Here is a 22137-nt window from a genome sequence, read left to right as displayed (position 1 = left end):
TGCTAGGGTGAGCTGAAATGGAGAAATCAACACCTCACAAGCAGAATTACAGATTTACAAATGGCATTTCATGACAAATGCACAAGGAAAGTATCATGTATATTTACAAATTATAAATTCATTTATACAAATCAGAACGTTTATTCAAATGAGAACTTATCAGAATCAGAATCAGGTTTTATTGGCCAAGTAAATTTGCACAAACAAGGAATTTGTCTTGGTAAAGTGGCTCTCAATGAACACATATCACACAGAATATACAGTAAATCACAACACAACAGTGCAATGGTCTAACAGTCCAAGAAGTCTAAAAACGTATATACAAGGAGGAATAATGCAAAGAAGTATATATTATAAATCTCAAATAAGGAGTTCTGTGTTTCAGGGTGGAGAAGCACAATTGTATATCGTTGAGTATTTGTGGATCATGGTACATGCATTTACAAATCATTCTGAGACATTATTCTCTCCATAAATCTTTATCTGTTTTCCTTCTGGGATTTCAGGTGCCATATCATGCTATTGGAAGAAATATTTATGTGTCAAAGTCATCTTTTACCTTTGCTTGGTATGCCTCAATAGTCAGCAATTCTGATGGAATAACAAAGGTGAGAAGAGCTAACAGAGTACTCATGTCAAAATCGTATCAAATCACACTCATGTACACGTTGTATAAGAGTTGTAAGTATGGAGTTTGTTCAGCAAAAGAGTGTTTTTGCAGCCATGTTTTTTTTTGTGTATACAAACTAGACGATGCAAATATGGGTCATTGACCCTGAAGAGGCTTCCCCTGATGAGATTGATAAGAGTGCCATTTTTCCCTCACGTGTGAGTGTTCATTCGTTCAGGCCAATTACCTACACTAACATGGAAGAAATTATGATTTGATGTTAAATTTCTTGTGCTGTTGTTTGGGGGCTTCCCATAGTGCCCACACCTCTCACTGTCCCATGCAACTACTCATACTCAACAATCTAACCTAACCAATATAACACCTGCCTGACCATAGACCCTGGCAGTCTTAAGAGAGAGGAAAAATAAACACATGCTACTTTATTTCTTGGTTTAGCATTCCTACTTCCTCACCATAAACTTCTTCAACCTGGGCCAATTTCCCATAGTCACGCTACCATCCTCCACCAAGAAGTTTTATGGGAAGTTCCAACGACAAAATGGGTAAGCTGTGTGGTGCACTATCAGACTTTCCTCTTGATCCCCCCTGAAACCAGGGTGCCTTTAAACAGAAGTGTGTGAAGAACTGTTGCTGTAGCCCCTAAAAATATCAAGGTTATGGTTTCAGTACCCTGAGACCACACACAGTGATAACAATGCACCAAAAGTTAAATCACGACAATGGGCCTCATTCTCGACAGCAGTTGGGAAGACTTTCAGAAGGATTTCAGAAGGAACTCCACTTCGGTGGATTTAGGAAAACATTTGCCATTCTCCATAGTTTTTTCTTCTGTGCTTTCTTCTGAACTTCAGACGACTTTCAGAACACGAAATAGCAGTCGTAACTCTGCCGGAATCTTCTCAAATGCGATTCCACGGGCCATCTTGTGGTTATTTGAGGTATCGCGTTGAGGAATGACATTTGAAAAAATCCATATTACAGTAAAAGGGTTAACGGTTGAATTTGTGAGAAGAACCCGATGGTGATTGCGTTCACGTCAACTCTACAGACATCCTCGGATTAAAATAATTATGATAATAATAAATACTAGAATATTTGTATCATTAACAATTACGTTTCACATTTATAGTCATACTTCTACGAGGTAGTATTTATTGTTACACTAGGTCTATATGGCTCGTAGCTTGACTGTTCTCTCCCTTGTACGTCACTTTGGACAAAGGCCGCGTCTGCTAAGTGACTGAATGTGAATGACATGAACACTGCAAATGTAAGTGAATAAATAAATAAACACTAAACCCAATCTCTAAGAACTAAGGCATGAATGTATTGCATTTTATACTACTACTCGTGGCCAGTCTTCACCCCTATGGTGGCCATGAACAACAGGACTGACTGCAATTTATACTCCTACTCGGGACCGGTCTTCACACCTATGGTGACTATTTTTCGATAAAAAAAAAAAAAGTGACTACTTAAATGTGTTTTACGGACTTCAGACGTTCAACGTAATACAATACCTCCACCTTATTAATGAACACCTGTTACGAGGTGGATTCGGGAGATTGCCACAGCACACGTTTCTAAAATTGCGTCTCCTAATAAGGAGCTAGCAGGGCGTGTATGTATGCAAATCCACTTTCACGAGAACGCGCATCAATCTAAGAAACTAATCTGAAGGAACCCAGCTGAGAAGACTTCGGCTGCTCATGAACACATTTTCAAGCGTGCGGGAATGCAGCGGAAGCGTTTCTCTTATGTTGTTTTTGCGAAGTCGTGTAAGAAACATTTCTGAAGAATTACAGAAAAAGGTCGAGAATGAGGCCCAATGTAATCTTCCAATACAGCACTTTAGATGTTTTTTTGTTTTTGTATGCAGATTCTGGGAGGTGGTGCTGGAGTGGAAAAGAAGCTACCTCACAGTGGGCATAGGTGGCCAGCCTATCAGCTTTCAGCACCGCTTCATCTATGAAGCTTCCCTGACCTTTTACTGGGAACCCACAGAAGGCCCTTATGACGGAACAGAGATATTTTGTGTGGGGCCCATGATGATGACAATACTGATCAAGGAACCTTGCGCCCCCCATCGGGCTCTATTCATGACTAGGAATAGCATACGAATCACCAGTGACGCTTTCTACACCACCGGTCATGTGATGGTTTATTCCAACAACAGGCCCCCAAAGGGCTACTTAGTTTTCAGCAACGCCGCTCTGCTGGACGACGGCATCATCTTGCACATGGAGGACGGGCTGTTCTGGAGGTCGTATGAGACGAGGTTCCTGGAGATCAGGGAAGAGCTTCCCAACATTGGTGTGCGAGGAATCATACAGAGGACCACATGCTTGGATGACCACCCGCTGCAAGTAAGGGAGGTCTAAGGCTTTCTAAAATGTTTTACTATTATTGTTATTATTATTATAAATTAAACACAAGGCATGTCACTTATATTTCAAAATGTTAATGTGAAAAAACTCCAGGTGGAAATTAGGATCGAAATTGATTTTTCAATTTAAAAAATATATATACAGTATATACAGCCGCGGAAAAAATTAAGAGACCACTTCAAAATTATCAGTTTTTCTGGTTTTACTATTTATTGGTATGTGTTAAAGTAAATTGAACTTTTTAGTTTTATTCTATAACCTACTGACAACATTCCTACCAATTTCAAATAAAAATATTGTCATTTAGAGCATTTATTTGCAGAAAAATGACAATTGGTCAATATAGCAAAAAAGATGCAGTGTTTTCAGATCTTGAAAAATGCAAAGAAAACAAGTTCGTATTCATCCAAGCATGTGATCCCAAAATGTAACTTTATATAAAATACTTTGTATTTTTAGTTTTGAGCACCAGGCGCCTTACTTCTTGGGCTGTTTGGGCCTCGTTCAAATAAACACGAGACTCATTGCAATGGTCTACCTTTTCATCATTCTGTAGAAATTTGAAATCAAGCACCTGGAAGTGTAAAAAGAGTGCCTTGATGTGAATGGCCCATAAGGCCTCTAAATTCTTCCGCTTGAGAAGTTTTTATTTGTTCTTCTTCTGAGTCCAACTGTCCAGACCTGCGATGTTATGTCTGATGTTATGTTACATTCTGTTTATGTTACAAGATTACTGTTTAATATGCTCTTATCATCATTTTGCCAGATACATGAAATAGGACACATTTTTTGGTCTAAAAGACAGATAAAGCCCTGTATTTCTGTCTTTCTTTTCTTCATACAGGAGGTAGTAGATTTTGGGAAGGTCTTGTTTTGGACAGACTATGACTTGTTCATCGGGGGTGGTCGGATCACATCCCGTCGTGCTGGAGGGACTTACAAAGAGCTGCTCTACCAAGCACCTCAAGATGAAATTATCCTGACCGCGGCGTTCGGCTCCGACCCAAACACAGTGGGCATTCTCTGCACCTCAACATGGAATTACCATCCCATCCTCTTAATTTTAAACTTCCAGACAAGGCAAACTCATTTCAGCTCCTTTCTTTCAAGTGAAGTGTCCCCTGAAAACATGCCTTGGGGGAATTTACACATGCGCTTCTATGAGTCAGCCAAGGAGACACTGCTGCTGTGGAATCAAACAGTTCTGTGGTATAGTTTCCGTGACAACAACCAGTGGGGGATGCTGAATGTGCCTGGTTTCCCTTCCCTTGCGTCGGCTGTCCCTCCAGGCGAATCAATACACGAAGTAATGCTTGGTGAGGCTTCTAGCTTTGTCTAATTCTGCCCTTGTATCCTCAAACTGCAAACAATATGTTTGAAAATAATATAAAATACTGTGCCATATTATTTATGGAGATATATGAGGTAAATCTGTACTATAGTCAGTAGCTTGTTTTTATATTTGTTGTTTCTCCAAAAACTGGACAGCAGGCCTGGGAGGGGCAGCAAATATGAGCAGAGTAAAGGCTCTCCAGTGTATAAACAAACTCTCCCATTTCTAGATCAAAAATGGAACCTTATTGTAAAGATGACGAACAACCAGATGTTCTTCTGCAAGTTTGGTGTGACAGAGTTGGTCTGGCTGGAGTACTGGGTTCGTGGCGGAATCCCTGCTTCTCTCCACACGGACCAGAAGAACCAGGTCATCCTGGTGACAGAGCAGTATCTAGGAGAATATATACATTTCGAGTTAAACCCCTTCCCCCTGAAGTTGGAAACAATGGGCAGCATGATAGATATGACCCATCACAACTGTCCCTATATCACGTTCAAACACAGCATGAACAACTACGGCTACCACCTGGACAAAGGGCAGAAGTTGTTGTTCTGGGCACAGGTGGTCTACCCTGAAGGGAAGGGCGTGAACATCCAGGTGCTTAGGAGCAAAGCAGAGCTGCTGAAATTTGAGCTCTCCAACGACTTTGAGTTTATCCACAAGGTTTTCATGGTGAACATGGTGAGGCACAAACACGAGCTACGAGCACACATATCTCATATACCAAGAGTGTATCAAGAGTGTTAGTGTGGGTTTCTTTTGTTGCTTATAAAGTTGAAAGTTGAAATGGATGTTCCAAACCAGTTACAGCACTCTTAATTTTAGAACTAAATCGTATTATTGATATCTCTGAGGAGATAAATAAATTGGCAGTTTGCCATTTAGTAAGTAAGCCATTTCATTTAAAATTTCAATATTAAAACATGAATAAGAGGACAGTACTGGTTGCATGAGCAGTTAAGCTTAGCTTTTAGCTTTGTTATATTACATTTTTTTAAAACTGTTACAGAGTCCATTGTAAGATATGTAGACATATTAAGGTGAGTGTCCGTAAGCAAAATCTATAACAGTGTTTTCCAATTCAGAGAATTTCTCCTCACGGTCACGCTGTCTGTTCTGTGTGCTCTCAAAAAACAGTCACTTGCACGGAGCCATACCTTACTCCAGTCAATCAACACATTGCTTCTAGAAAGAATTGTGTGGGCTAATTTATTTGGCTGTTGAGCCACAACATTTTGCCAGAATCACAGATTGCACCTTGAAATATTATTCTAATAATAAGGCATTCCTCAGTTCGTCACAGATCTTTTTTTGTATTTTTCCTTCCCAGACCATCAAAATCAAGCAGAAAATGGACTACACATTGTCTGAGAACTATACCTTTGACATGTGAGTCCACACTACATCCTTACTTTTGTTGAGTTTAAAGTGAAGTGTGACCCTTTTTGTTGCATTATTGAAAGTGTAGCGTGACTGAACTGTTATTTTTGCATTATTGAAAGTGTAGCGTACCTGAACTGTTATTGTTGTAGTGTTTGAAGTGTAGCGTGATGGGACACTTATTGTGGTATTGTTGACAGTGTAGCGTGATGGGACTCTTATTGTGGTATTGTTGACAGTGTAGCGTGATGGGACTCTTATTGTGGTAGTGTTGACAGTGTAGCGCGATGGTGCTCTTAGGGCTGAAACACACCAAACACGTTTCTAAAAACTTGACGCTAACAAAACCATGATTTCCTAGGGTACGGTGCGCCTTCCGTGTTCGCCTTTTATCTGCTGTGCGTCGCATCTTTCTAGCTTTTTTAGGTGCGCTTAAAAGTTGAAATATTCTCAACTTTTCAGTGCAAGGCGCGGAGGCGCACCGCTCATCAATGTCGCACTCGGCCCTCGGTGTAGCAGCTCCGCTTCATAGGCACCGGGCAAAACAGCCTGGTGATCCTGCGTCTTTTTTGCACGACGCACTTTGCCAAGGAGTTTTTGAAGCATATACGTTTTTAGAAACGCGTTTAGTGTTTTTCAGCCCTTATTGTGGTATTGGTTAAAGTGTAGCGTGATGGGGCTCTTATTGTGGTATTGGTTAAAGTGTAGCATGATGGGACTCTTATTGTGGTATTGGTCATAGATATCTTAGATAAAGGCTAGATAAGTTGCCTGCGTTGCTGGCCGACGGAGTCAAATGTCCGCACAATGCGGCCATTTTGAGACGGAATAGCTCGCTCAGATAGGTGCCATAAATACACATGCACAAGCTATTTATGTAAAATCAATAGGCTACTAAAACTCAGCATACAGAATGGCAACAGGAGATAAATGTATACTTTTATTATCACCTTTTTAAAAGCAATATTACTGACATAATAAAATACAGGTGATCCCACGGGATCTCGTTTCAAGGGAACGTTCAATAGAACAGACTGCACAAAATTCTGGCATCTTCATTGGCAATAAAGTCAGCAATTTCCTGTGGAAATCATAATGTAGATGTTTAACAAACCAACCCGATTGGAAATCATGTGCAACTTCAGTTTTATTATGTGCAACTTAAGTTGTATTGAAAAGAAAGAACAATTATGCCTCGCCAATTGATGTAAAATAATTGAAACACAAAAGCCGTGATACACAATAAAGCTGCACATTTCAACATTATTACCAAGGTAATGACGTTTGTAAATCAAGTAATTTGTAAATCCGTCAAGATTTCCGCGAGATAAGAGTGTAAATGATTGTGAAGATCACTGACGTTACCTAACGTACCACTGATCCCTCCCGGAAGCTATACCGTCCTTAAAATAGCCTCCTGTGCGGACATTCAAGAGTCCGCCGTTGCACCCCCTTGGTATTGGTTAAAGTGTAGCGTGATGGGGCTCTTATTGTGGTATTGGTTAAAGTGTAGCGTGATGGGGCTCTTATTGTGGTATTGGTTAAAGTGTAGCGTGATGGGGCTCTTATTGTGGTATTGGTTAAAGTGTAGCGTGATGGGGCTCTTATTGTGGTATTGGTTAAAGTGTAGCATGATTGGGGATGGGTATCGTTTGGGTTTTTTCCGATACCGGTACTTAACCGATACTTTTAAAACGATACCGGTGCCTAAACGGTGCCAGAACCGATACTTTTTTTTTTAAATTAAAGACATTAAAGGCTTATTTATTGCCAAGGTAAATAGTTTTCTTCAAATTTAACAATATATTAACTGTTTAAGGTATACTATAAATACAAATAAATACAAAACACTTGGCTTAAAACCTTTTAGCTTCAAACTATGAACAATATATTAACTTTTAACAACTGTTACAACTTAAATAAATATAAATAAATACAAAACACACACTGTACACACACTTCACACGTCAGTAATTCTTTTGCAGAAATATGAGCATGTTCGCCTTCAGAGTAAAAAAAATATTATTTTGTTTGCATTTATTTAAACCCACTGGTTTCGTGAATGTGTACTGCCCCTTTAAGAGTTTAGGTTCAGGGCCTCTTCTCTCCCCCCTTTACACGCAATTTTGTTGTTGCATATGCTGCACGTCGCGTTGTTTGAATCTTTTTGTGCGAAATACAGCCACACTTTTGATCGTTTACCTTTCGGGATTTTCTCCGTTATATTGATGGCTAGCTCTGTTTGTGCTTGCTCTGTGCAAGGCTGTCTACTCTTCGCTGTCATTAGACTGTTGTAATGTTATTGTAGCGTCCGAGTTAGTGCTCTCTTAAGAACTCACATTGAGAAGGAATATCTTTGGATGAGACGGTAGCTCTCCGTTTAATAAAGCGTATCCAACTTCTGCTTAGAACAACCACACTTATCTTGAAACCGAAACCACACACAAGTCAACCCATTACCATGGCAACTCCTCAACACAAATCCCGTTTCCACTAGTCCCATATGGAATGCTTCATTATCACCAATGAGCGTGAGCGACACAGGCGAGAGTCTACACATTAGGAGATGGAGCAGTTTTATATGTGCCCCACGGAATCTGTTAGCAACCCAAAAATGTATACAGATCGTACTCAGAAAGATCTACGCCACTAACGTTACTTCTCGTTAGCTATCGCTAGTTTTGTTAAATTATTAATTTTTTAATAAAAAAAAATTAAATCTGCTCAGGCACCGAAAGGAACACCGAAATCTGCGTTGCATTTCGGTCCGGGTAGGTATCGGTTGTATGGAAACGGTGCCTTATTGGTACCGGTACTCGGTACCCAACCCTAAGCAGGATGGGACTCTTATTGTGATATTGGTTAAAGTGTAGCGTGATGGGACTTGTATTGTTCGCCACACAGGGACCAGTCACAGGGAGTGGTGAGGGTGGAGCTCGTCCCCAACCTGATTGCAAACAGATGTGACCTGCCAAAGAAAAGGGTGAGTGTTTTACCAAGTAAAAACAAGAGAATCCTTGTACTCAGATTCCAATTTCTAAAAAGGGCATGGCAAATAATAACATCTTTTTTCCCAAAGCGTGCAACAAGCAGTAAGTAATTGTAATTTCTACTGCTTCTCACGCTTGATGTACAGTACATTTAGAGGAAACTGTATATGTTCCAGCTAACTCGGTTCTCATTGCTTAGGGAACCCTTAAATATGCAGACCTAGGGTTCTTGAATGGGCGTAGAGTCAATAAGGAAAGTCTCTAGAGATCTTAAATGAGCCACTGGATTTTTTTTCTTAAGTTGCTTTTTTTGTTATCCATGCTTAAAAGTTCTGCCGTCAAAATTTGTGGCAGCATTCCATGTCTGTTTTCACAGGTGTCTTATTTGAGAGTCGGCTGCCCAAGAAATCGGCACATTCGTGTTGCCAGGTAAGACCATAAACTGGATGTTAACTTAAGTAGCGCGTAACTCATTCGTTGTAATTGTATTTCTTATTATAATTATTATTGTTTTTTAGAAGTAGTAGTAGTAGTAGCAGCAGCAGTAGTTATATAAATAGTAGCAGAGGTGTATTGTTATTATTGTTGTTGTTTATCACGTCTCAACGTGGTATGTGTTGCAGGCCCTGGGGAATGGAATGTGACATGCACACTTTCCATAACTACACCATCCCTGGGTAAACTAAAAATGCCACTGCCACACAGAAACACATAGATGAATGGATTAAAATATTTAGGGAGGCAGTCTCCCTTAATGTTAATGTAAATGACAAATACTCTTTAGGACAACTTCATGAACCTCAACTCCACAAGCCATAAATTGTTCTGACAAAAAAGCATGTTTTCTGGGATCATGATGATGAACCTTTTTGTTTTTTTCGTACAGGTTTGCTAATGATGATGACATGGTGAGTCTTGTGGGAGAGGTCTTCATATATTTTCCTGCTGACAGTAACATTTTACATTGACTGATCCTTATAACCGGCTGAGGACAAAATGGAGGTGTATGGGCTCGCACTCAAACCTAAAAGAAAAACCTTTAAAAAAAAGCTGAGTAGTCAAAAACAGAAGAATTTTAATGTTTGCAAATCATGCATAAGTGCTCTAGCGCAATAAATCTAAACAGTGCAACAGTTTTGGGTAACCCAATCCTTCTTGACAGTAATAACATAAATTCTAAAGCCAGTGATACATCGTATCTGTTAGGTTATTTGGTTATCCTGTAGGTTTTTTAATGTGATATTAGGGCTTGAAAGTAATTGTGTCATACATACAGAAATACAGATACTGTCATTTCTAACATTTTTCACAATAAAGTTAGATGTCAGTTTGTAATTTTTATTTTAAATTGTGAAGAAATTCACAGATTACAAATATATATATACATCTCTGTCAGTTATAATACCGGTAATTTAGAAAAGTGAAGTCCAATAAACAGATCCGATTTATAGACACCTGTTTTGCCATTTTTAAGGCATTTATTAAGTGGTGTTTTGAACTTGCCAATAAAAGCCAAACTGACATGGGTTTATTGTCACCAGGGGCTATCTGTGAAATGATTGTGATATTTATTTTATGCCATATTGCTAAGTAATATCTTATTACTGTAATGAATTTCAGTATGAACCAGCACAGTGACATCACACATAATAAGAAAAAATCTGCAGGTTCGTCTTACTTACACTTGTCTCCCTCTGACAGGTTATATATGACTGGAATAATTGGGGCTGTGTGTTGAAAATACACTTCCAATCTGTTTTCAAACCTGCCTTGGATCTGTAAGTCGTTACATTATTTATAAATCAAGTAACAGTTTGGGGCTTTTACCTTTAAAATCATGTGAACTGACAGTAACAGGATACAAGAAATTACACCAAACGTAAATGGATAATGTCATCATATTCTCTGAAGATATGATGGAGACGAATTTGTCAAAACTGTGGACGCTAACTTCGTTGTCTCTGAGATGTATGGCCGTAAGGACTTCTCTTATAATACAACCATGCGGCAGGTAAAGTCCAGTGTGTTTGTGTGTTCTTATGTGAAACAGATCATACAGTAGTTTATAGTGTACCAGTAGTAGTGCACCATAAGTTAGATCATATGTGCTGTGAATTTGGCTATTGTATCATATCCTCACAGGAAAACCATCGGCAAGATGAAGTTTTCACTCAGCTCATCTGACCCTTGGAGGCCACTAGTTAAAAGTGAATTTAAATCATAAATAAGAAAAGTTACAGTCTGCAGATGAGTTTCAGTGTATCTCTGTTAGGGCTTAACGATTTGGGAGAATAATCTAATTGCGATTTTTCCCCAAAATATTGCGATTGCGATTCAATATGTGATTTTTTCCCCCCAACAAAACGTACTGAATGATTTAAATATGACCAACACAATATAAGAAACATTTCTTTTTTTTTTTTACACCACGCGTTTTACCATATCGCGATTTAATCCAAATGCAACTAATCGTTCAGCCCTATCTCTAATATGTTTGATTTCTTTTGTTATGTTATGTGTGTGTATATTTGAGACAGGGTGGTAGCTCATGTATGGCTGTTTTGTTTGACTTTCTAAGGTTGGTTGCCTTCGCGAGGCGCAGACCAGGGATAAAATGCTGAAGCTCCCCCTACAACAGACCTGGGGCCCAGGGGTACGTTCAATGAACTCATAGCGGGGAGAAAATTCCCCAGTCAATAGTCGACTAGAACAGGGCAGATCTGGGTCTGATCAACAGATGCTACGGTGATGATGATGGTGATAATGGTACTGGTGATGATGATGATGGTGGTGATGATGATGATGTTGCCGATGATGATGTTGGTGATGATGATGATGATGATGTTGGTGATGATGATGATGGTGGTGGTGATGATGTTGCCGATGATGATGTTGGTGATGATGATGATGATGATGTTGGTGGTGGTGATGATGATGATGTTGGGGATGATGATGGTGGTGGTGATGATGTTGGTGATGGTGATGGTGGTGGTGATGATGATGGTGGTGGTTGTGGTTGTGATGATGATGATGTTGGTGATGATGAAGTTGATAAAGTTGATGGTGGTGGTGGAAAAATGTTTTGGTTATGATGATGTTGATGGAAGTAGTGGTGGCAAGGATTTCTAACTCTATCTATGAATTTACAGTAGAGAGTTGACAAAACGGAACAAGATAATAATGACCATTGACACATCACTGTAACCGTGTTACCAGAGTCAAAAAAACATCAACATTAACTCTTATCACTAAATAAGATCTTTGGCTTATACAGACTGTTGAAGTTTAAGTTTGCTTATGTTTCTTGTGTACACATCCTTCTCCCCTCTAGACCTACAAGACTTGTTTTATATTAGAGTCTGGTGTGGCACGGAATCTCAACGAGCCATACGAGATCATGAACCGGAGCTCGAGCAACCACTTGACCTTCTCTCAGGAAGACAGCGCTATTTACGTTTTCACCGTCAGGATTTTGGACCCAAATTATAGGTGATAAAAAAGAACACACTTGAATTTTCTGACAACCTGACTTTGCTGGTATTTTTGTGGAAATATTGCAGTAATAAGATAAAATCGCAACCTGCAATTGCAATTTTGGAAAAATCCTTGAATTTCTTAAAGCACAGTAAACTAGGAAAAGAGAAAAGCTTATGCCAAATCTGCAATTGTTTCCCCCTATATCCTAATGTGACAAACATACATACATACGACACATTCCACATACCTCCCTGATTTCCTCTGGTGAGTTTCAGTTCATGTGCATAACCACAAGGTGGCAGCAAATCCTCTCCCTCAGTAAATTTGCCAAGACTAGTGGAATTCGCTCGATATATTGTGCTGCAGTTGAATTGTTTTTTGTAACTTCACTGGGAGATAAGAAAAAAAGTGTTAGTCTTCTTCTACTAATGATTCTGATTTTGTTCATCCAGCTTCTGCGATCTGAAAGCCATCTTTGCTGTCCAGACCTATGGAATCTCTAAACCGTAAGAGACAGCTGACCAGTAATGATTCAGCCACATTCCTGACATTCAGTGATTTACCTTTTGACTGAGTCAACTTAAATACAACTAAATACTCTTTCTCGTGTTTGTGTGCGTGCGTGTGTGTGTGTGTGTGTGTGTGTGTGTGTGTGTGTGTGTGTGTGTGTGTGTGTGTTTGTGTATGTGTGTCTTCACAGGATATATGAGCATCTTATCCCTTACGTCACACTCAGCTTCTCCTTCATATCTCTTTGTATCCTAGGTTACAGTTACTACAGATATGTGAAAATATTCCGTGAATTACAAGAAAGGCCAAAAGTTAAAAAAACTTAAAAACTCTGTTGTATACAGCAGTCTGCTCCACCTTAATGTTGATATGTACATGTGTTGGAGGAGTGGTATTGTAATAGAGTGTGTGTAGAACAGTACAGGGCTTGATATTTGTCCAAGCCTCATAAGGTTTAAAATTGTGTTATTTTAAGGTTTCTAAGTCAACGTAAATATTTACATTTTTTTGATCAGTTTATAAAAATAGGTTTAATAAAGCTTGGTGTTAACAGTGTTTGGTGATAAAATGGTATTTGCATTAGAAATAATGTATTGTCATGTTGTATAAACAGTTTAAAATGTTTCACCCCTCACATTTGGTAACGCTGTCCTGTGTTTTACATGAGAAACGTGTTCATTGAAATAATATGATTTTATATTAAGTCACGTGTTAAATGTGCTTTCTGTATTTTGAATAAACGAAAGATTGAAAATAATTGTCAAAAGCATCTGTAAGCCTTTCCAATAGTACGATACGATATTATTTAAATTAAGACTAGCTCAAGTGATATCAAGTCGGTTATGAGTAATCCTTTGTTGCCGATGTGACGTGGATGCCCGAGGGTCTTCGACAAGATAATCATCATCAGCACTGCAACAGCACGGATGTCGTTCACCCAAGAAGTGGATCCTTCACCGTTATGACAATTAAGACAGAAAGAAATGTTACTTTTTGCCGCGACAGCGACACTAGTTTTTAATCGCATTACGTTGCCTGTGTTAAAGGTTCACTGCCGAACGAATGAAAAAACCTTACCGAAAACATACAGTTAATTCGACGACTATGCTTTTCTAATCAGATGGTCGCGACTAGTGGCTAACGTTAGCTGGCATTGTTGAGGTCCATAGAAGTAAAGCTAACGTCCGCTAGCTACTGACTAGTCCAGTGAGCCCGGTTGACAGCTAGCCAGCTTCGAGGAGGCTTGCCAAGTTACATTGCTGCCTTATGTTATTACAGCCATTAGTGGCATTCATTATCACTGACGAAGTCTACTCGTGGATGCCTTCCTTTAACCTAAAACTACGGACCCACTACAGCAACTGTCTTTGAAGCACTGAACCGATGGGTGTCTTTTAGTCATTCACTGTGGTATAAAATAGTGGAGAGTACGCTAGCTAGCTAATGTTAGCTGGCCGGTTAGCCATCTTAGCTAGTGAAAGGAAGAGCGGCTAGGTCGCTAGCCTGGGGGACAGACGTTCTTGCTGGGTAGGAGTGGAGGGAGCAGTGAGAAATCGACTTCGGACGGAGAAATTGCTGTGTGATGGCAAACGAGACAATCATTCTCAACGTGTATGACATGGTGAGTTACCCGTTTAGTTTCACAGGACTTTTGCAATGCTGCCGTCACAGTGTTACGGATCAAGAACTTTTGGGTGCTCTTCATAGCGGACCCAATTAGAAACCCGCTTATCTAACGGTGAATTTCTCATTAAAAACTGTTCTAGCTGATGTTACTAATACTTTTTGCCACGTAGGATGACTCATATTGATGTTAACCAAAGATTACAAAATAACCTGTTTTGTCGTGTCTGTATACTGTAGAATTTGAGTATAATGGTGTTGGGGAACATTTCTAAGTTGTGGAAACTGGCCTTATGTCTGGAATAGCGGATACTGTTTTAAAGGCAAAGTTTGAGTTGGCCAGGTAATGTTGATGAGAAATGTTGTTAAGATCAATACGATTAACATTGTCATCTTGAAATGCAGCGTTGTCATCTTCGAAATGCACTTGTGACCGTTATAATGAGCTGTACGTTAGTAGGGTTTGGCCCATAGAGTTGTATTCCAAGTGTATTGCCCTCCCTTTACAAACAGTACTGGATTGCCTGATTACAACGATTTAGTTTAGGTCATATGCTACGTTCAATAGGAAATGTGTTGATCTTTGCATTCCAAGTGTCTTCTCCTTATTTTCTACATAAAGATTAGATGGTAGACCGTATTGACCAGTGCAATATGATTATGAGCAGCTCCTGACCCAGTGGCCTGTGTACATGATACCCCTTCATCATGAAGATTGATCAGTTTGCTACTTGTTTATCATTTAATCTTCATCTTCATCATCAGTATCATCCCTCTCCCCCCCCCCCCCCCCCCCCCCCCTTTTCTTTCTCTGTTTCTCTTTTTTTTTTTTGTCTGTCTGTAGTACTGTTTCTTCTTTGAGCTTTTCTGCTTGAGGAGACATCTGACCATAGTTCCCTATTTGGAGATTCGTGGTTGGAGCTTAGACACACACACGCACACACACACACACACACCAGAGAGTCTTCTACTTTTGTGTACATAATGCAATACAGGTTACAGTACAACACACTCATTTTTGTGTTGACATGTGTAATCATTAGAGTCATCTCTTAGTCTCTAAGATCGCATTCTTTTTGATATAGTTACTGCTAAATGAGAGGTTGCATCATTTGGTGAGAATTCCTGAAGTCCTGTCATGGATTTCAGGTCCGTCTTAGGATCTGTGCAAGGACCCTTGACTTCCCTCTACTCCGAAAAGGTCGACCGTGAAGTGTCTGTCCACTTGGGATATCTTTCAGGTCTCAGTGTTACTGCGTGTTTGCCACTTGTGGATGTGAGACTGGATTTGTATTGGCCAATCAGGCCACAGATCAGAAATCAACTCACCAATAGCCATTATCCCACACTCGGACAATATTCCATATCCAGAGCAAAATTAATAATCCCAAATGGCAGATAAACCAAGCTAGGATTCAAGTAATATTATGAAACTTTAGAAACTATCAGATGAGATGTTTAGGCATCTACCATGAGTCATTTCCTTTTTGCTTTTTGCAACGCTAACCCGGTGACCAGCAAGCCATAGGACAGAGAGGAGGTGTGTGAATGACGGGGAAGGAAGGAAATGTATCATCTACCCCGGCTCATCTCTAATAATTAGGTTGCATTCTAAATTTGTAATAACATTTTATACAGAACATAGGCTAATAAGATAGATTTGATTATGAAATAAAGGAAATGTGTACTGAGTATCTGAGGAGGCTTTCTATGTTTTTGGGCGTTAGGTCTGCGCATGCTTATGCAACTACCAAATGAGTGTGCGCTAGGCATCAAAATAGCTTTACGCGATGCCCTTCTATCCTGTGAGTAAAAACCTGCGGTGCGTATCTATTAAATTAGGGCCCCGTATCTCTCTTTTGGTCAAAGGGCACTAGCATCTCTACATCGCCAATTCTGCGCTTTGCATGCCGAGCGGCAGTGCTGTCAAAACTTGAGCTTTCAAAATGTCATGGAGACACAACAGCATACCTCCTTATAAAGTACATGTACTTAGTCAATATCAGATAGCGTATTATGATAGGTGTGCATTTTATTTAGTTTTTCTTTTGTGTGTCTTTTTTTAAATTACTCCTACGTGTGCTACTGGGAAGTAAAATCTATTGTGGCGAGTTGTCTAAGCAGAGGCTAGCAAAATGTACTAAAATGACCTGTTGATGACCAATCATATGTAGCCTATAGTGTGCTGGAATGCAGTAATGCAGGACCATTACCAAACTGACTTTACTGTTGGGTTTAGGACCATAGGTTTGTATCAACAAGTAGGACATACTATTACTAGACACCTTACTCTTTTAGTTTGGAGGAGTACGTTTTACTGATTAGCAGCAGCAGCAGCAGCAGCTGCATATCCCCCCATGGCACTGAGTGAGGGACCAGAGAGCACGAACTCTGCTCAGCGTGTCTCAGTGATTTGTTTTGGTCTCTTCGTAGTCATAGGCAAGCAGTGTTCACTGAGGATGAGGGACTTTCTACTGTGTCTTATCCTGATTAGGCTTATTCCTTCTGCCTCTTGAAGCATCTAATGAAGGGGGAGTCGAGAGGGCATTAGCGCAGGGAGCAGCAGTTAGATCATACTGCAATTATATCTTACTGACTCTTTTTACGATGCGCTTGTCCGTCTGCTGGAAGACAATGGAGGTGGGTTTCCCCACTTTACCTTGCTTTGAGTTCTATACTAGGAGCCAATGGCCGTGTGATGTGGCAAACACTGCAGAAGCAGGGGAAATGAACATAGAGGTTGGTTCTGAGAGTGAAAGTAACGGGCCACTTCTGTGTCTGTCAAGCATGAGATCACGCGATGATCTGATGCATTTTTCCCCTCCTTCATCCATGTACACACATACTTGCACTCTCATGCACACACACGTGCTCTCTCTCTCACTGACTCACTCACTCAGGTTGGATCGATCTGTGCTGCGTCCTCTCATTGACCATTTCTGATTGCTCAGCATTTGATGTGGAGCATCCATCCACAAGGAGAAGAGTTCCAATCGTAACCCAGCCATGCCTGAAAGCCCCAGGGAGGATTTCTTTTCAAGGGTTAATTTATCATGTCATCTTGTTGAAAGCAATTGTTATTGTTAGGTCTGTTGTTGTCGTTGTTGTTCTCAGTATCAGTCATAGTTTGGGTCTTTGTTTTTACCAGGATGGTGGGAAATATCTTTTTTTTTTAACAAACATGAGAATCAATCAATGGACAGTAGGCTTTACACTAAGTTGCCCTTACTCACATCACACACATAACCACAGACCCAATGCAACCCCTCACACTCCCAGAGCAAGCGTAGAGTGAGTGTGTTTTTCGTGTTGATCTTTATTATGAATATTGTTTTGTCTGTGAACCTTGTTTATCTTCTCTTCTTGTTACCCCTCCTCCCTTCTGGTGAGTTTGATCTCATCCCCCAGAGACTTACTGATTTATTGACCCGCTGACCCCACCCCCCCCCCCCCCCCTCCCCGTATGGAGACTCATCACGGGGCTACTGTTAGCATGGAGAGCCAATGTAAATGTGTCGCGTTCGCCCGCAGTAACTCCAAACGTGCTGTCATGCTCTCCGCCTGCTCTGGCTCATGACAGCTAATTTGTCCTCAGAGGGGCGGAGCCAGCTGTCGCTCAAGTGAATGATGGCACGAAAGGCCTATGGCATCCCCTCTTTACTCACATTATTCTGTTCATGACCTTTGGTTTGCCATGAATTACAGCGTCAAGGGACGCATAGGCTTGTCTTGGGAATAGAATGAAATGGCTTTTACTGTGTTTGTGAAATTTGCAGTATTGTTTTTTTTTATATTACCCTGTTTGTGTGTGTGTGTGTGTGTCTGTTTGTGTTTGTGTAGACTCGAAACCAATGACCTTCAGTCATAGGAGGCATACATTCTATATAGGATGCCAAAAACCATGGACATCGTTCTACCCACTGTCTACAATTACCCTTGCATTGTCATGCCCCTTAAAGCTCCTTGGGAACGCTCTGTCCCTCACATGGGTTCTGTTCGTCCATCTTGGAGTTGACATTGAGCGAGCCACAGAATTTTACTGCTGCTCCAGATTGCCATTGTACTCATTCCCTGAGTCAGAGACACCATTCGATCAGAAATGCAGAGACAGGGAGTCAGTCAGTTAGACATGACCCAGAAGGAAGCCTGACTTCATGAACTGTAGAAAGAGTAAATTACTTGCAGGAATAAAACAAGAAGTTGAATAAAGTAGGAGCTTTTAGCAGGCAAGTTTTGCATAGAAATCGACAGATTGCAGCTAAATGATCTAAATGACATTGACAAAATGAAATGGTAAGTAGAGCTGAGAAAAGTAGAGCCTTAACACTTACAGTACAAGGCTAATACTAATACTAACATACCGGTAAATGTATCCTTTGTCATTGTGTGTCATAAAGACTGTGTCTTTATACTGTATATATATATATAATCATAAATGTTACATTGTTATATAGTCAACTCCGTGTCTGATTGCACAGTCTGTGGGTAATGCCTGCCTGTGAGCCCACTTGTTTGATGAAAAGAGGTGACTCAGACATGTTAATGCGATGCTTCTTTGGCAAGAATTCATATCCCTGAGCGAGCAGAGGAATCCAGCTTCTGAACAACCCATCAGTAGGTTATGGGAAGAGGGTTGTCCCACCTCCCTCCTGGACAGACCTGTGTAGATAAGTCTTCAAAGCTTGGCTAATTTTCTGGTGTTGTTATTGTTTGGTGGGGGTGGGCGGGTGGTTGAAGCCTCTGGTGTGCCTAGTTTGGATTGGAGCTTCCAGCTGGTTCCGTGCCAGATGGCTGTTTCTGCTGACTTGATCTGTTTCTTTCTGCCGATGCTAATGAAGTTAAACTGCTTTGGCTGCGCAGAGGCGAGACCCCGAGATGTAATTAGCGAAAAAAGGAACGCAAGAGTTGTCATGAACCCAAACAAACTTAGGACATTTTCTCTATGAAAAAAGTGAAAAACAAAACTGAAGAAATGGTGTGTTCAAGTCTTTTCTTTTATTAGTTTATGGAATATGGGCAGCTGCTCTTTCTCAACAATGTAGGGCAGCATCCTGCAAAATAAAAATGAAAACTTGGACCCAAAAGAAACACCAGCTGCAGAATGTTTAGCATGAAGCCTAATTGCCAGCATATTTTTCCTATGCATACTTTTTCAATCTGAAAGAGACAAGCCTTTCCAAGAATCCCTGTGCTAATTGTCTGTGACTCCACATGAAGGGAATGGAAGTTCTGCTCCATCTCCCCAAAGTGTGCACCCTGTAATTGCACTTAAACTCCCATCAGCTCACTTTCGGGTGTGGCTTTAATCTCCGCGCAGCCAGGCAATCCCCTGTTCATTGATGAAGGGCAGTTTTAATGAGCTTTGGTGTAATCGGGGGCAAGGGGATAAGAATCTTATTCTTCCACCACACAGACGGTTAAAAGAGAAGGAAAGATAAACAGGAGCTAGAGCAGCAGTGTCGTTGTGGACAACAGGGTGCTTGTGACTCCTCAGGTGCCTGTGTGTGCGATAACTCGCGTAATTCCAATCATGAGTCGAGTCTCTTAAGTAGGTGTGTTAGGCTGGCATGGGTGCGGAGGGTAAAGCTGAGTTTCTGAGCTGCAGGGACGCAGTGCGATGGAGAGCAATCCGGTGATCCAAAGTCAACATTTCATTAAGATTCATGAGGTCATTTGATCAGCACCCTGATGTTTGTCTACTCTCCTCTATCAAGGTCAGAGGTCGCGGGTGTCTCTCCTGTGCACTGTGCATCGGTTATGTGCTGCAGTTACTGCCCCAGAGTGCACTGTGCATCGGTTATGTGCTGCAGTTACTGCCCCAGAGTGCATTGTGCCTCGGTTATGTGCTGCAGTTACTGCCCCAGAGTGCACTGTGCATCGGTTATGTGCTGCAGTTACTGCCCCAGAGTGCACTGTGCATCGGTTATGTGCTGCAGTTACTGCCCCAGAGTGCACTGTGCCTCGGTTATGTGCTGCAGTTACTGCCCCAGAGTGCACTGTGCCTCGGTTATGTGCTGCAGTTACTGCCCCAGAGTGCACTGTGCCTCGGTTATGTGCTGCAGTTACTGCCCCAGGTATGTTTCTCAAAGCAAGCAGAAGGCTTGGATGTTTTTGTGTCATGTCTGATCATAAATGCACATCCTCCACTAAAAGGCGGAAAGGGTTGAAGAACTGAGGCATGTTCATGTTGGATTTACAGAAATTGTAGAGATTTATGATACATGTATGTAATGTAGTAAGAGTAGACCTACAATCATGACAAACCTCAAGGGCAGTATGAAAAAAAGCTGTTTTATGATTTTTCGTTTCACACGGCTGGTTTGGCATTTCATTTTTACAGTGAAGGTAAAAACAGCAAAAAAAACCTCTTGAAACAAACAAAAAAGATGAAGCGTATGTTTATGGTATCTTTGATTTACATTTGGCAAGACTAAATCACAAAAATGAACCGATTTCTTAACAGTTTAACACTCGTCAGTCCATATCCCTCGTCCGGGATATTATAATTGTTTTGTCCAAAACAATGTAAGGCTCCGCGAGTTTTCATCTTAGAGACATAAAAAGAACAACCACGGAAACATTGAACCCTTTTCTTTTAAAATATATAGGCCTACAGTTCAAAAATCAAAATAAAATAAGCAGCTATTCATATGATGAGGGCATGGTGATTCAGTGATCTCCATTGGGTCATGGTGTGGCGAGATAACCTCCAGGGGTAGTGGGCCACAAGGACATTCCAGGGCCATTAGGTAATGGCCTTTGTCTTTGACTTAGGTGTCCCAGGTAACACCAACTCATCAATATGCATTTGTAGGGACACAAATTTAGAGAGGCACAGGTCACTCTGAAATTATAAATATGTAACAGTGAAACAAGACACACTTTCTGAATGCTAAACTTACATATGTATAGCCAACACCTATGTTTACAAGGTTCCGAAATAAAAAGTCTTGTGAATAAATCTTTACAATGTGTTTTTGTTTTTCCAAGGGTATATTTACATTTGATTTAAATTAAACCTTTTTTTACTACATTCCTTTTACTTACATGATATTATTGCTGAGGTCTTCTAGAATATAATCAGATATTCCATTTGTGCATCAATGTTTTTAGTTAAGGGAAATGTACAAAAACATCAAGCATGTCAGACAACTTAGAAAAGTGTAAAAGGCATTGGACTGTAGAGTGTTAAGTTGGATTTGAAATTCATCATAAACTGTAGGACAATCCCACCACCTCACTCAGTCAAGTGGTTGCGTTCCAGACGGTTTTAAGCACCCAGTGGTCTTTTGGGCTATTTTGGATTGCTCAGCTTTCTGCACAGGTACAGAGGCTCTGAATGCCAGGTGTGACCAGCTTTACTGGGTAAGAGCCTCTTCGCATTGCAGATGCACAACAGCGCAGATGCTTCAGTGCGGTTTGTCATCATTTGCATGAGAAAAAGTGGAGAACCGAACAAGAGAGGGTGTGTGTGTATGTGTGTGTGTATGTATGTGTGTGCCGGGGAGGCTGGGTTGTTATTTTGTAGCTGTTTTGTTCTACACTTGTCCGCCTTTCATGATTCTTGAGACTTAGATTTTCTTTTCTGGCAGTTTTTGTGAAACTGCGTTGACAAGGCATTTATGTGGAAGTAAACTGCTTTGTCGGGATGACAAAAAAAACAATTATCCTTGAATGGGAAGGAACTCTCTAACAGTACTTGTTAATCCGTAAAAGGCATAATGCTGCCATGGTTACTGTGTAATTGTCCTAACAGGCGGACTGAATTTCCTTCATACTGTCAGAATTTAATTTAATTTT

General features: G+C 40.6%; 2 protein-coding genes across 2 annotated transcripts in view; both read left to right on the top strand.

Moving 5' to 3' along the window:
* Nucleotides 1-753: 753 nt before the first annotated feature.
* Nucleotides 754-8837, top strand: LOC308373003 (cation channel sperm-associated auxiliary subunit epsilon-like; the record flags this gene model as incomplete). Its single annotated transcript, XM_080848388.1, has 7 exons — nt 754-828; nt 1070-1176; nt 2514-3000; nt 3866-4337; nt 4584-5038; nt 5688-5746; nt 8642-8837. 7 exons carry the CDS (start codon nt 754-756, stop codon nt 8835-8837), a joined length of 1851 nt encoding a protein of 616 aa, XP_080704514.1.
* A 5276-nt stretch (nt 8838-14113) lies between these two features.
* Nucleotides 14114-22137, top strand: part of desi2 (desumoylating isopeptidase 2) — a 30557-nt gene continuing 22533 nt past the window's right edge. The window contains exon 1 of the mRNA XM_080848737.1: nt 14114-14335. Within this exon, the coding sequence (XP_080704863.1) occupies nt 14297-14335 (39 nt within the window). The 5' untranslated portion in view covers nt 14114-14296. The remainder of the gene's footprint in view (nt 14336-22137) is intronic.

Source organism: Sprattus sprattus (genome assembly GCF_963457725.1).
Source record: "Sprattus sprattus genome assembly, chromosome: 12".
Classification (NCBI taxonomy): domain Eukaryota; kingdom Metazoa; phylum Chordata; class Actinopteri; order Clupeiformes; family Clupeidae; genus Sprattus; species Sprattus sprattus.
Note: the sequence above shows the minus strand (reverse complement) of the source record. Positions and strands in the feature narration are given on the sequence as shown.